This window comes from Penicillium citrinum, assembly GCF_028827155.1.
Source record: "Penicillium citrinum strain IBT 23319 chromosome Unknown utg000001l:1.0-4955037.0:1.0-4956770.0, whole genome shotgun sequence".
NCBI classification, from domain to species: Eukaryota; Fungi; Ascomycota; class Eurotiomycetes; order Eurotiales; family Aspergillaceae; genus Penicillium; species Penicillium citrinum.
The window spans coordinates 1,094,810-1,110,171 of NW_026622686.1; the positions used below are offsets into that span (position 1 = coordinate 1,094,810).

General features: G+C 43.4%; 7 protein-coding genes across 7 annotated transcripts; 4 read left to right on the top strand and 3 right to left on the bottom strand.

Annotated features, from left to right (window-relative positions):
- Positions 1–954: 954 nt before the first annotated feature.
- Positions 955–1,294, bottom strand: N7469_000422 (uncharacterized protein; the record flags this gene model as incomplete). The annotated part of the gene is made up of 2 exons (XM_056639342.1): positions 955–1,092; positions 1,118–1,294. Coding segments are annotated over 2 exons (315 nt in total), but the record flags the coding sequence as incomplete, so codon positions are not given.
- A 3,187-nt stretch (positions 1,295–4,481) lies between these two features.
- On the top strand, positions 4,482–4,808 carry N7469_000423 (uncharacterized protein; the record flags this gene model as incomplete). Its single annotated transcript, XM_056639343.1, has 1 exon — positions 4,482–4,808. The coding sequence occupies one exon, from the start codon at positions 4,482–4,484 to the stop codon at positions 4,806–4,808; it is 327 nt and encodes a 108-aa protein (XP_056505100.1).
- A 1,263-nt stretch (positions 4,809–6,071) lies between these two features.
- Positions 6,072–7,389, top strand: N7469_000424 (uncharacterized protein; the record flags this gene model as incomplete). Its single annotated transcript, XM_056639344.1, has 2 exons — positions 6,072–6,467; positions 6,577–7,389. 2 exons carry the CDS (start codon positions 6,072–6,074, stop codon positions 7,387–7,389), a joined length of 1,209 nt encoding a protein of 402 aa, XP_056505101.1.
- Positions 7,390–7,520: 131 nt separating this feature from the next.
- N7469_000425 (uncharacterized protein) lies at positions 7,521–8,490 on the bottom strand (the record flags this gene model as incomplete). Its single annotated transcript, XM_056639345.1, has 3 exons — positions 7,521–7,628; positions 8,040–8,346; positions 8,405–8,490. The coding sequence occupies 3 exons, from the start codon at positions 8,488–8,490 to the stop codon at positions 7,521–7,523; spliced, it is 501 nt and encodes a 166-aa protein (XP_056505102.1).
- Positions 8,491–9,702: 1,212 nt separating this feature from the next.
- On the top strand, positions 9,703–11,503 carry N7469_000426 (myo-inositol transporter; the record flags this gene model as incomplete). Its single annotated transcript, XM_056639346.1, has 4 exons — positions 9,703–9,889; positions 9,954–10,259; positions 10,323–11,161; positions 11,228–11,503. 4 exons carry the CDS (start codon positions 9,703–9,705, stop codon positions 11,501–11,503), a joined length of 1,608 nt encoding a protein of 535 aa, XP_056505103.1.
- A 568-nt stretch (positions 11,504–12,071) lies between these two features.
- On the top strand, positions 12,072–13,940 carry N7469_000427 (uncharacterized protein; the record flags this gene model as incomplete). Its single annotated transcript, XM_056639347.1, has 1 exon — positions 12,072–13,940. One exon carries the CDS (start codon positions 12,072–12,074, stop codon positions 13,938–13,940), a length of 1,869 nt encoding a protein of 622 aa, XP_056505104.1.
- A 150-nt stretch (positions 13,941–14,090) lies between these two features.
- Positions 14,091–14,465, bottom strand: N7469_000428 (thioredoxin family protein; the record flags this gene model as incomplete). The annotated part of the gene is made up of 2 exons (XM_056639348.1): positions 14,091–14,391; positions 14,443–14,465. 2 exons carry the CDS (start codon positions 14,463–14,465, stop codon positions 14,091–14,093), a joined length of 324 nt encoding a protein of 107 aa, XP_056505105.1.
- Positions 14,466–15,362: the final 897 nt, after the last annotated feature.

The window sequence follows — 15,362 nt, forward strand, 5'->3', positions numbered from 1 at the left end:
TTCAGGATCTACCCTTGTCACCGGATTCAGGAGTTTGCTTGGTATCCCGGAACACCAGCCCGAACAAGGCATCGTGAATAGAACATGTTTCGGGAAGGGCATCTATTCCTATCGGAACATGAGACCCGGTCGAAGGATTGAAAAGGGTGTTGTCTACTCTTCGTCATTATGCAGTCAAAAAAAAAGAAACGAAAAGAAAAGAAAAGAAAAGAAAAGAAAAGAAAAGAAAAGAAAAGAAAAGAGGAGTATCATGGACTGGCATCAACATAGAGGATTCTTCAAGGTTCCGCCCACTTCTCACTCAAGATGCGAGGATTGTGAAATGTTGGCGAGTTTTTGAATGTATCTAGTCGTCCAATTTCCCCATGATTTCTTCAAGAATCAATCTTTGCCTTTCCTGCGAATACCACGATATAAGAGTTCTTCTCTTTTAGTATCCTATTATCCTTGGCTGGTCAACGGCCTCTGGTCAGCATCCAGATTATATTTAAGATTCTTTTTGATCAAAGACGTGTTAAAGAGGTGCCGGTTTGAAGCAGTCAAGAAGCTTGCGAAACGCTGATTATTGTGTTCGCAATTGCGTAAGATTTCTGGGGAACTGAAGGAATCCACTTTGCAAATCTGATATATTTGATACTATAAATTTTGGTGTTATACTCTATCTATTACTTGGTCGCTGTGTGCAGTCCTGGAATTTTAGTCCTCTCAATATAATATTTATTCTTATCTGATAATCCTGTTTATATCCAATACAGACTTTAGTCTATTCCGAAACTGTCACCAAATATAATTCTAGATATAGCTCAGCAATCAGTGAGTACTGCAAGAGATTTTCCAAAAGCACTGCAGATCTAGTATCCATAAACAAAATAACCAACTATCCGTTGATCTGTTAGCAGATTTTGAATCTTCTATATCAACTATATTGTCTCCTTCGGGGTTCCAACGCAGAGTTTAGAAACTATAACAGAGAGCAGTATAGAAGCTTAATAACTCAGTGTTATAAACTTTGTATCTACAATCACAGTTTGACTTATACTCGCACTGGTATACTTCGGCCATATATTTGGCGCTTGGGATTATTCCAGAGTACTATATTATATATATAGATTAGTACTTTCTTCAAATATGAGAGTATATTTCTGATCTTTCTCCTTTTTTTCTGATATTCAGTGCAAGCAACAGAGATATTTTGTTGCTTGCTTGTCAACAAGTCTTTCTCAAGATATTGTATATTGCTTCCAGATTTTGCAGGTAGACACTTGCACAGAGTTTCGTTCTTCGGTATAACGGATCTAGATATAAGATGGACAGAGATCTGGTACCAACTTTCGGAATAAGAGATTCGGTTGTAAGAGTAGAGAATCTGGGAGAATCTGTGAGAAGCTCAAAAAATTACATAAATAGACTGGGCTTTTTAACAATTCTATATATATTCGCAGTTCTCTTTGCCCGCTAGATCTTTAAATATTGCCTATGACAAACAAAGAATCTACTTAAGGATGTTCACTTTCAGTACTATCTCGCAATCCGATTGGTAGAGTACACTGGCAATATTAATTATAGGATTTTATTGGCTATAGCTCTCAAAAAGTTTGGGTACAGATAGACTTGGCAAATCACTGTAGCCAATGGCACTCACGAGATTGAAAAGACTGACAGCAGAAAACAGCGCCAGTATGCCAGTATCTGTGCTGAATCTGAACGATTGGAAACGCACTCTCGTATAGGCAATTTGCGCTGCCCTTCGACCAGTAGATGGAGATATCTTCACAAAAGAACGCTGACCCAGACCGATCCATTTCCTGGGCGTTGCGAGGCACAAGAGGGATATGCTGGCGGTGCAGGAAGATGGTGGTCAAAAAATAAATCGAAGCAAATTCCTAGATTTAAAATTAGAGGCACACCACTGGAATATTACTGTGGTGGGAGTACGAGTTTAACCACAATCTGGGTCAGCGGCTATCACAGACTATTGCGTTCGTACTAAGCATGGACTAAGCATGGACTATTTCACTTTCTCACTGTTAACGGGGAAAGACTTTATACATAAACATTTATATGTGATATAAAGCGATTTCAAGTTCGAGAATTGAATTGACTATTTGAACAGCGCTAGTCAGCGCATAAATATCCAAACCGAGAAGAATGAATTCGCTGCTGCCAGGTATGTCATACGTAGTAGCCTGCAGAAACACTGTTCCTTTGCCGCGGAGTTCGTCAGTGGGCAACACGTATGTAGCGTCATTCTTGAGCCTGGACTGTCGGGTTTGAACTGAGTGTCTGTAGCCGAAGCAATGGATTTGTTTCTCCATTAACCATTCTCAATCAGCATCGTGAGGACGTCAATAGATCGCTGGTAGCAACTAATGCTATGATTCACTCTCCCAGTTCTTCAGAAGCTGTTCTTAAGAGCCTCGTCTTCACCACGTGTATGTAGACTATTCTCGGAAGAAGACTAACGTAAATATCTCGCAGATTGAGCGCTTCTGAAAGCGTCTTGGGGCCGGGGCCGACTAAGAGATCGTTATCTGATGGATAAATTGGAATTTCAATTCCAATACAACTGGATAAAATCGCAGACTTAAAGAGTAGGACGTCTATGGGCTATCATCTGAATAGCAAACAACGGAAGTCGCGTCATGGGCTGTTCATTGCGGGACAGGCCGCTGGTTTTCAGAAAATTGAGCGTCGCAAATGAGCTTATCATACTGTGAAGGATCATAGTATCGCCATAACGAGCCAAGTATGGAAGATGGAGGATTTCCTTCATTCGAACGGTCATTCGGTTATTCCATGGCCTGAGTTGGGAGACGATATATTCCTAGAATGGCAAATTTAAAGTAATTCCTACATCGCACTCAAAATGTCCCAAAATAATCGAATTATCGTTGACATGCGAAAGATCCATTCGACAAAGCATATGGCCTAAAGTGTTCCATGGTCGAAAGAGTAGAGTTGGGTATAATCTAAACGCGTTTCGTTCTCGACGAAAGATCCTTTTAATATGTTCAGGTCCATATATTTGAAGATTTTTGACATTTCATTTTCAACAGTACATAAGAGAATTGATCTGTTTCTAAAAAGACAGTGCTGATGTATCGTAGTTCAAATTTATTTGGAGTGACCGTCATTGGTCCGGCCCCGTTCCCTCTCGTACGGTTTCTGTATTAGAGTGTCTTCTCTATGAGCCTGTTTTCTTATATCTATTTCCTTATGTGTTTTTTGTCGAAGTTTACCGCTTACCACTATGGGATTTCCGAAGAAGGTAGATGGTCACTTGAAAAGCTTCCCACTTATGTGAGGAGGCTACATTACGTCCTCGATGACGCGAGCAGGACTTTCGTCAACTGACCACAATGAATTCAGCCAATATAAAACAGATACTTCAAGTCAATATCAAATGGGATGCCATTTCTTTTGCCAGATACGGCGACGCAATAACTACACAACCTGAAGGCTTATTCGCATCCCCACTCTGGCGCTCTGTCCTCCCCAGTGGACATTATTTCCTTGGCCTCGATATATTAAGGAAGTGAATATCACCAAATCATATTGTACTCCGATGGGCGAATCGTTCTTTGGCCAACAATGAGATTTTGGCATAGCCTCCGGCATTTAGCACTACAAAGTCTTCGACCTGTCTATTATAAGCTACACGATGAAGAGCGACTGGGACCAGAACTTGACCCCGGAAGTTGTCAGCAGCAAAAGACCCCGGAGACCCCGAGGAAAGCAGCCATATATTGTATAATATTACTGGTAAATTTGGCTATTTTTGGGCTACTGCTGCGTAAACTTGAGCCTCTTATAGCTCTGTTACGTTTCAATAAGCTTCTCTTTAGCCCTCACGTCTTTCTGCCGAACCCTGAAACAACACAATATAATAACGAAACATTTCAACATCACCAAATTCCATTAATTCTTCATCAAACTGCAGCGACGAAGAAGATTCCTGACCGTTGGGTTCAATCCCAAAAGAGCTGCAAAAAAGCTTACTCAGAGTTTGAATACAAAGTATGTCTTCCACCATCAAACAGGAGTGATACCTCATAATAATCGCAATCGCAATAAAATCCCAAATCAACAAACACACGAATGACTTTTGCTATTAGTTATGGACCGATGATTCTGCTCGCCATTTCTTATCTGAGCATTACTTGTGGTTTGTCCCCACCTGGGACAACTATGCATTCCCTATCCAGCGGGCTGATGCAATACGATATTTTGTCTTATATCATTATGGTGGTATCTATCTAGATATGGACACAACATGCAATAACACTTTGCCAGCTCAGATACTGGGGTCAGATCAGGTGAAAGACTACGCTCTCTTCAAGCCTACACGGCCAACTGGCGTTACTAATGATCTGCTGGTCGCGTCTCCGAGACATCCAATCTATAAATTAGCGATTTCTAGATTGCCAGCCTATAACTCAATCACTCGGAGTTGGGCCCGATTGCAACCATACTCTGCCATCATGATATCTGCCGGGCCAATGTTCTTGACAATGGTAGTGAAAGAGTATCTTCTAGAACAACACTCACTACCTTCGAACACTACAGGAATTGTTGAAGAAGCCACCCTGGTTCCTTATATCACTGATCTTCAAAGTGGCACCTGGCATCGAGCTGATGCGAAAATTTTAATGTGGATTGGGGAGCGACCGTGGGTATGGTTTGTTTTAGGGACATTGGTTCTTGTGGTTAGTCTTTACATTATCGATCAGCTGATACTCCTTGTCTATGCTCGCTTTCGAGGTTTTCCGTCCGAGTTCTCTGTTATAAAGTCGCACAAGAAAGCTTAGCGAGCTCTTGTTCACTATTTTTATATAACGACAATCAAATTGTGCAAACAAACGATTGTAACTAGCTCTGGAGGACTGTCGTGCTTGGAGAGCTGCGTATAGAAGCTAAATTGAGAAGACCAACAATTCTTTACACTGATCTAGCAAGTTAAGCTTTCTAATACTTGGGTTAGTCGAGGGGTTGGCTTCGTTAGTCCTATCCACTAGGCACATCCCTCTTTGGCTTGCGTAATCGCTTTGTCCTACCTGCATCATCATCTTGTGCAGTGCGTCCCAGCCTCCTCTTATGGAATGTAAATCCCCGCCGCGCAATATCGTTAATTTGGAAACACTACTGCGCTGCTTCCCAATTCCGATGGTGGCGGTCTGGTTCCTCGGGTGTTGATGCTAAACCTCATGATCTTTGCGCAACACCAATAACATTTAAGTTTGACGCGTAAGCATGGTAACCGGAGTTGGATAGTTCATTTAATATTGTTTTCTTCACGTAGTAATAGTTTTTCCCTTAAAAGATGCGCATCAACAGACTTGAAATAATATTAATGGTTGGAAAAAAAAACCCTCCGCAGATTACAGAATCAGACAAAGCAAGAAAGCATAAATATGGTCTGCTCATCTCAACACATCTGCATCGACATTCGGAATTGTCTTGCGGAAGGTAACATTACCATTCAAAATATCTATATTATCAGGTATTTTACTTTGCGGTTGCATTGAACAGTTCAAACGTAACACTAATACTTGAAAAGTGGTCAACTTTACGAGAAAAGCGACATATTCCGTCTCATATCTGAAAACGATTTAAAAGCTTTTTCGATTCCACCAAAAGCTGAACACAAAATATATGTGTGCGGAAGCGCAACATATAAGTTAGGCGTTGAAGGCGAACTTGATATCTATTCGGATGACCCAGCTCGGATAGCCTCGGTATCCTGGTATGGGTCGTGGCGGAGAGTCGGAAATAAGTTCGAAGTTAACAACGTCAATCCCAATTACTCAACTACAGCTTCATCTTTTAACGAGACAGGGAGCCTGGGAGAAATCTCGGTTACTATTATGCCATCAGCTGATAACCCTTCTGGTATCGTTCATGGGCAGGACCAACTCTGCCATTACTCAATAACTTAACCCCGAAACCAGTGTTGGGTATTTAGATGGCAGAAAGAATGTTGTTGTTGGCCGCAAAGAAAAAAAGCGATTAACTGAATACTCTGTCTTTGACTGAAATCGAACTCGCAATCTTATTACAATTGTTACCACATTATGAAGACCTGGCTCTTTCTATCCTGGGCTGCGGCTGTGGCCTCTTATGTGGTTAGTAAGAACGCTACCTGCACACTATATCCCGAATCTCTGAATCATGATGGAGATCCTGTCGACGATGCCCCCTCGATTTACCGGGCCTTTGACCAGTGTGGCAATGATGGGACTGTCATCTTCTCGAACTATACGTTCAATATCAATTCTATCCTCAATACCACGAATCTTGTAAACTGTGATGTTTTGCTTCGTGGTGAACTTCGTTTTTCCGACGATATATCCTATTGGAGGTCTCATTCATATTCCGTTGTCTTGCAAAATCAATCGACTGCATGGTTATTTGGAGGTACTAATGTCACTTTCCGCGGTGAGGGAGGCTGGTATAATGGAAACGGACAAGTATGGTATACAGAGAATCGAAATGGCACTAATCAGCTAGGGCGTCCAATCGCTATCACTTTTTTTTAATTCGACGAATCTCTTGGCAGATAATCTGACTATTCTTCAGCCGCAGTTCTGGGCGATATTTGTTTGGCAGAGTAAGAATATCTCGATCACTAATTTCTTTGTTAATGCGACAAGTAATAATCAGTGGGACACAAGCAATACAGATGGGTATGACTCTTGGAATAGTGATATGCTATTCGTTAAGAATGCTTTTATTACTAATGGGGATGACTGCATTGCTGCTAAGGGAAATACCACTAATTTATTTGTCGAAAATATTACCTGTCACGGCGGCAACGGCATAACCATCGGCTCTGTGGGCCAATATCTCAATATGCCGGACTATGATCTCAATATAACTTTTAAGAACGTCAAATGTGTGAATTGTATGAACGGCGCATACATCAAGACCTGGCAGGGGATTCCAGATAACAACAGCTCAAATAGTGATGCTGGAGGCCGCGGCCGAGGTTTAATCAAAAATATCACATTCCAGGACTTTGAAATGGAGAATATCGGGTTGCCGATCCAAATTTCTCAGTGCATTTATACCGAGGCCAGCAACAAATACTGCAATACGTCCAAAATACAGATAGAGGATGTCACTTGGGCCAATATCCACGGTACCTCGAGATATAATATTGCGTCCTCGATCTATTGCTCCGAACTACACCCTTGTCCGAACATTTCGTTTCAGAATGTCGATCTCCGGAGTGTCAATCAGACAAAGGGCCTGCCAGCATATGGAACAACTTTGCAGCATGAAATATTCCAGTGCGCCAATATAATTGGAGAGAGTAACTCGGGAATTCCATGCAATCATATTGCCCCTAACAACTTCAGTCAGGATGTCTACAGTAATGTCAGAAACTAAAGTAATGATGATTCTGGCTTCTCAATGAGGTACCCAAAGCTGAATGGAAGTCAAGGGATTTCAATCCTTGTTTAGTAGCCTCCTGTCATGACGAAGCCATAACTGAATTCTTTGGCATAATGGATAAGAGGTCAACAGAAGATGACACTGTCCTGCTCGTGTGCGAAGAGAGGGACGATGAGGAAGAATTCGTGGCCTGGCCGACTGTCTATGCTACCTTCAAGGTTACGGCTGTCTCGCTAAAGTGTTATCATTTAGGGCACCGCAGTATAGGGGAGGATTTGGAGCGTGCTAAATGTGAACACGACAATGTCTATCGTGCACGGTAACCTACAAATACTGTTAATAGATCGATCTTGATAAACAGTAAGAGCGAGAAGCCGACTTAGTAGGAAATTTGCGTTGAAACAGGAAAATGAAGAACAAATACCTCCGGCCAGAATCGTTTTCTTGCAATAGATTTTCTATTCAGGAGCGCCGCCAGGTGGGCTTGATTATTTCCGCCAATCTGCTCGATGCGTTTCGAATTCTGCTGGATATTATGGCTACAGAGAATATTGAATTCACGACCGAAAGTGCTAAGGTAGTTCCGAGTTTTGTCGTCCCTTTTTGTCGTCTCTGATATATTTTATGTTCGAAAGGCTACTTACAGCTGCCACAAGGAGCTCATTGAATTGTTGCTGAACCAGCCCGCCAAAAAAAGCATCATTTTTGACTAGCAGGTCTTCCGGGGTCAATGGGAAGTTCGAGTTGACGAATCCCTTCCAGATAGTTGGCTCGTTGGATTTGTGGCTAAAGGTGGTCATAGTGTTGTCCACCAGACCTTCCTTGGTAGAGTTTGCGTAATGGAAGAAGTACGTGGCCAGGCTACCATTGAAAGCTTCATCAACCTTACAAAAGCTCTGAGATGGTGAATTTTTGATAAAACCAGTCGTGACTTGTGACAGGTTTTGATTCCTGTTGCTCTGTAAATTTGACATCAGAATTAGGGCCGGTATCTGTATTTGTCGCTTACCCCTCGCGCTGAATAAAGCTGGTCTCATACTCAGCCTGTACCATAGGAGGATCTGGCATTTTGAACTCCGAAGAGGATTCGACCATTGAAGATGGAAATGGACTGCAGCTTAAAACTTTCACTGGCCGCACGTCCACGGCAAGCGACACGGAGAATAGTTGAAGGGAGCGTATGGTTCGAGGGTGGAGAATGACGACTGATGAGGACAGGAGTCTCTAGGAAAGGAAGAAGGTAATACATGAGAAGGCCCTTCCTTGTCAGCCTTGTTATACTTCCACAAAGCACAAGATAGGCACGTACGTGAGGACTGTTTCCCTCCAGGAAGCGAGCTCGCACTGTTCCGAGGAGCGCTCAATAGATACTGTTTTTTGCACTATAATTAAAATATTGACTATAGCAAATTTCCCAAAGTTACTATTTTTTATTCAACCCTCAAATTATATACCTATATAATTTATACAATATATACAATAGATAGTGTATCTATAGATGGAAGATATTCTACCAGCCACTGTATTCATTGCTTTACTCCTTTCCTACCTAGGACAATTGAAACAAGTCAAGTCATTCATAGAAGTTTCGTACGCCGATAGCTGACAAGAAAACAAACACCACCCCTAATCTCTCGTTCTGGGGGTGGCGCACGACTAGTACTTATTCAATAAAAAATTAAGTGAAGTTGAAGAGACTATGTCATAGTTTAACTCCGGGCACATTTTCCTCGATCGTATTGAGAGATTTAATACTCAATAGCCAAGGCCTCTGGGATCATGCCGAGAACAATCAATAGCCGTCATTTTTGGCAAAGAATCTCGAAGAAGGGTTAAGATAAGACCCCAACACAAAAAATGGAGGCAATAAAACGTACGGAGAAGATTACCCCTATGAGACTCGCAGACATGGATGACTTCCAGCGTGCCGTGATAGGTGTATCACCTGCGGGGAATGTGGAGATGTCAAGAGAAGGAAATTGATCCCGAACCTATATGATACTTTGACTCTGGAACGAGTCCAATCAGCGATCATCGCCTTTCCCACTTCAATTGGACAATTCAAAGTAGCTATTTTCCCCGTCTTGATCTGCACTACCCCACGGGGACTTCCCGAATACCCCATGGGGGGGGGGACCACGGTCTATGATCTATGGAATGGCATCGATAGCCGGATTCTTGTATCAGCTGATATAAAAGGGGAGGGAATCTTCGAAGAATGGATCATCCATCATTGAGCTCTTTTGCTCCTCATTGACATATTATCTTCTGATATATACACTTTTCCTCCGGGGAACAGAACCAGTTATGAGTTCTAGTAAAGATGACCATAAAACAGACGATGCGTCTGCGGAGTATGTTGAGGAGATTGGGGATGTGAAGCAGCTGGACTACGAAAAAGATCAATCGGAGCTAAGTGGGATTGAATCCACTGCTGCATCTAAAGCGGCATGGTTAATCTCGTTTGTTGTTTCTATCGGTGGATTTTTGTTTGGTACGTTCCATCTCGAACCAAGATTGACACTCTTACCGGGGAATACTGACCATTCTACTTCCAGGATATGATACCGGTTATATCTCCGCGGTGCTGGTCACCATCGGTACATCTCTCGGTCGTACTCTTACTTCGAGCGAACAAGAAATGGTCACATCTCTCACCAGTGGCGGAGCCCTGGTAGGTGCGGTTGCAGCTGGTCTAACCGCAGATCGCTTTGGACGTCGTTGGCCCATTTGGGGATCTTGTGTATTCTTCGTCATTGGCACTGTTCTACAGACTGCAGCCTTTTCTATTGCACAATTCGCTGCAGGCAGATTTGTGGTCGGACTCGGTGTAGGAGGTGCAGCAATGATTGTGCCACTGTATAGTAAGCCTTATTTCCATCACCCATTCAACACAAAGAGCAAAGGGATTTACTGACAAATCAAAGTTGGTGAGCTGGCTCCAGCTAAATATCGCGGTCGTATGGTTGCCTTCAACAATATGAGTGTTACATTCGGTCAACTCATTGCAAGTGCTCTTGGTGCTGGATTCGCCGAGGTTAAAGGCGAGGGGTGGCGAGCTACCGTCGGTATTGGGGCTCTGCCTGCTATCATCCTAGCTGGTCTTCTCGTTCTTTGTCCCGAGTCCCCGCGCCAGCTGGTTTCTCATGGCAAGCGTGAGGAAGCAGAGGCTGTTTTGTTACGAATCTATCCTCAGTCCACGGAAATCCAGCGTAAAGCAAAGATCTGCTCTATTGAGCTGTCGCTCCAGGAAACTACAGATGCGATGGCCGATGAATCTATATGCACAACATTCAAACGGATATTCACCACTCCCGCTACTGGTCGTGCAGTTTTGACCGCATGTGTGATTATGGCTATAAGCCAGCTGGGAGGTTTCAACACTCTAATGTACTATGCTGCAACACTCTTCGGTATTGTCGGATTCGAGAACGCGACTGCTGTTGGAATTACTGTTTCAGCGACAAACTTTGTCTTCTCGATTGCTAATCTTGTACTTGTTGACAAATTTGGTCGCCGAATTATTCTGATGATCACTGTTCTCGGAATGTCACTTTGTATGATGGTTGTTGTTATCGCATTCACATATATCCCAGTTAACCTAGAGACCCTGGAGGTCGAAAGCAATAAGGTCGGCTGGCCTGGTACGGTGGTCCTTGTCATGATTATTCTTTATGTTGCATGCTTCTCGTCTGGTGTTGCCACTATTGCTTGGATCGGTACAGAACTCATTCCTTTGGAAGTGCGCGCCGTCGGAACCATGTTGGTATGTCATGCCCTATGGTCACATTCTATCGATCCACGGACCTCAAACTAATCACTATCTCTTTAGAACACCGTGACTTGCTGGGGCGCAAACATCATCATCTCATCAACCTTCCTCTCCATGATGAAGGCCTGGACACCTAGCGGAGCTTTCGGCTTTTATATGGCAATCTGCTTCTTCGGCTGGCTCTTCATCGTCTTCTTCTTCCCTGAAGCAAAGGGCATGCCTCTGGAAGCTATCCGAGAAGTCTTCGCCAATGGATTCGGTGTTAGATATTCCCGGAAATGGCAGAGAGAACATAAGCACGAGAAGAAGGTTACAACGATGGTTATCGGGCACTAGGCTTGACTATATCAATGTACCTATTATCCCCAGTGTATTTCTCGTGAGTGAATATTTGAATACGGCATTAGCTTGTGTTTTGAAATAAGTGAACCTCTGAGTTAGGGCTTGAATCTCCGAGATCGGATGAAGCCGGGTGAATACATACTAATCCGGAAAACCTGTAGACTTTCTACATCTGGTATTCAATTGCAATTCCCCCTTTGATAAGCGCTTCCGATTCGTCTTATTGTCATCAATATCAAATGAATACTTCAAGGATGTCACTGTAACATTGCGATTGAATTTCCCGCGTGCGGGGTTGGCATCGACGAGTCAGGATGGAGACAGGAACAACAACAATACACCAACCGGAGTAAAGAAATAATATATGAAAGCAGTTTAAAAGACTATTTCTCAGCAGGGATCTGCAAGATACGTTACAATTCTTGAGGATTAGCGAAGGGCCTGTGCCAAGGACACCCCAGAACCACTATATAATGAGCCGCAGGCCAAAGCCGTGAATGACATACAGACACCAACTTGACAACGATTGAAGCAAGAGATAGGAAATTCTTGGTGTACTATGATGTTGAAAAAGGTTATAGCTGCCTTTTGCCTCATTTTCACGGTATCCGCCGTCGAAAGGCCCTTCACATACAACAACTCAACCTTCCTCCTCCATGGCAAACCCTTCCAGATTATCGGAGGTCAGATGGACCCGCAACGCATTCCGCACCAATTATGGCCAGACCGACTAGCAAAAGCACGAGCCATGGGATTAAACACTATATTCTCTTATGTATATTGGGACCAACTCGAGCCTGTCAAGGGAAGCTGGGAATCAAGTGGTAACAACGATATTGCAAAGTATTTCAAGATCGCACAGGAGCAAGGACTGAATATTGTTCTCCGACCTGGACCTTATGTCTGTGGTGAACATGAATGGGGAGGGTTTCCTTCTTGGCTGAGTGAAGTACCTGATATGGTAGTTCGGTCGAACAATAGGGCATTCTTGACTGCGTCGGAGTCATATATCCAGAATCTAGCGAAGGATTTGAAACCACTTCTCGTTGAGAACGGGGGTCCTATCTTGATGGTTCAAGTTGAGAATGAGTATGGTTCTTACGGTGATGATCATGAGTATATTGGGGCATTGAGGGATATGCTTCGGTCTGAGTCTGCGTTTGGTCCGGTTGTGCATTTATACACCAATGATGGAGGCCAGGAGTCTATGATTAAGGGTGGACAAATCTCTGGGGCATTGGCAGAGAGTGATGGTGATCCACAGACTGGCTTTGCTGCTCGGAATAAGTATGTTACTGATCCTAGTAGCCTTGGACCTCAACTTGATGGGGAATACTATGTTACATGGCTAGATCAGTGGGCCAGTAACAATACACACCAAACGGATTCGGGGAATGCGAAGAGTATCCAAGCTGTACAATCCGACCTTGATTGGATTTTGAAGCAGAATGCTTCCTTTAGTATCTATATGGTACACGGGGGAACGAATTGGGGTTTTCAGAATGGAGCAGATTGGGGCGATTCTCTTGAACCGATCACAACCAGCTATGACTACGGTGCCCCGATTGATGAGAGCGGGCGAACGAACGATATCTACAACGCCATTCGGCAGACAATTGCCTCACATATTGGGAGTGAAAATATTCCAGATATGGTGAAGGACGAACCGGTTATTGAGATCCCAGATATCAAGCTTACTCCGAGCAGCAAGTTATTGGACTCATTGCCAGATCCTATCTCGAAGAAATTTCCCATCAATATGGAAGCTCTTGAACAGGCAGTGGGGCTCACACTTTATCGGCATGTCATGGCATCAGCTATCAATGGAACCATCGACGTCGGCGATGCTCCTAGAGACCGAATACTCGTCTATGTGAACGGTCGTCGAGTGGGCGTTATTGACAGTCTATATGTCACGCCGAACACAGTCGAGTTGAGTCTCAAAAAGGGCGATATATTAGACCTTTTAGTTGAGAATATGGGTCGTGTAAACTATGGTGACAGGATTGTCGACCAGCGCAAGGGAATCGTGGGAAATGTCACTTTAGACCAGAATGTGTTGTATGGATGGCAGATTTATTCTCTTCCACTTTCATCGCCACCAAAGCCGTCCTCTAATGACATTAAGCTTGCTGATACATCAGATCCCGTCTTTTTCGAAGGGGCATTTGACGTGGATCCTATTGGCGATACATTCCTCGAGCTTCCGGGGTGGACTAAAGGCGTGGTATGGGTAAATGGTATCAACTTGGGTCGTTACTGGACAATTGGGCCACAGCAAACACTATATTTGCCCGGCTGCTACCTTCATGAAAAGAACAACAAGATTACCGTGCTCGCTCTAGAACCTACAGGCCAGGAAGACGTTGTTCGAGGTATCAAGACGCGGAATTGGGGAAATAACCCAGACCCAGACGCGCCATCAAACTAGATAGCAAAGACAAGTGGTCACATTTGTTGACCAGTAACTTATATTGTTTAACCTTATACAAAAGGCATAATTCGATAATGAGCATCAATCATAAAAGGTATTTCGTTATTGGCCCCATCTGTCTTCATAAACCTCACAGTGCAGTTGCAACTAAACAGCAATCAACTTCTGAATTCCCTCCTCAATGAGATGAGGACTAGCGCCGACAACCTCGGTGATTTTTTCACCCTTGTTGAAGAAGACGATTGTCGGCATGGCGCGAATTCCGAGTTCTTGAGAAACATCTTGCACGGCGTCGACGTCAACCTTGTAGAACTTGACTTGTGGGTATTTGTCGCTGAATTCTTCGACCTTTGGCGCGATGGCTTGACATGGTCCACACCAAGTTGCCCAGCAGTCTAGAACGACTAGATCTTCAGAGTTGAGGATCTTTTGGAGGAAGTCGGCTTTACTGGATACTTTTTAGTGGGAGTGGGGTAGGTGGGTAGAATGATATAGTTACCTGGTGATCTCGGTGACTGGCATTTTGATAAATGGTATAGAGGTGATGTAGACCACAAAGCAGCACTAGCTTTCTATGCGAAAAAAGAGGTTTTGTCAATGAACAACACAAGAGATTGAAGAGCAAAGAGGTGAATAAAGCGAAGAAGAAGAAGAAGAAGAAGAAGAAGAGAGAAAGAGTGCGGGGACTTTCCAGCGTCTCCGAGTGGATGGCGTCACGCTGACTCAGTCGGGCATTTGTAACTAGTGTAACGGGATAGGATGCTCGAGGCAGCACAGTCGGTACGTGCAGGCCGAATGGGGCAGAAGGATGAGGGTAAACAACACCCCAACTAGGGCTATCTGCTAGCACTCTCTCGAATAGACTGCAACTCGTATAAATTGAACTCTCTGTATGGTGCTAAAGATGCTATCTAAATGAATGCGTATAAGCTCCCTTCCAAATTAGGCCAATTCCCTTATATAATCCTTCTACTGGCAGGCAGGTACTCCCCCGCTACACTAGTTAACTATAAAATTTTACAAATTCAAGAATTTTAAGTAGATATACTAGTAAATCATTTATTGGAATACCATCTAGTAATGACTACTACTGCAAAGGACAATTATTGACTCATCGTACAGTGGACATTGTTATTGCCAGTAATAACTAGTTGAGTAATGAATAACAGAGTAGCAACCTCTAACCAACGACAAATTGAAATGGCTCAAGAAACATGAAAAGCACAGAACTTTTGAGAACGATGGGGGTATTTACAAATGCTGACGCACTACAACATAAAATAAAGAGCAAGATGATATACATGAAATCGTGCCGGGATCGTTCGGGTAAAAAGGGGGTTGTCGTTGTCTGTCGTTTTTTCCTTCTCTTTTTTTTTGTCTTGGAATTCGGTGCAATTGGAGAGAGGAGACATGTGGTGA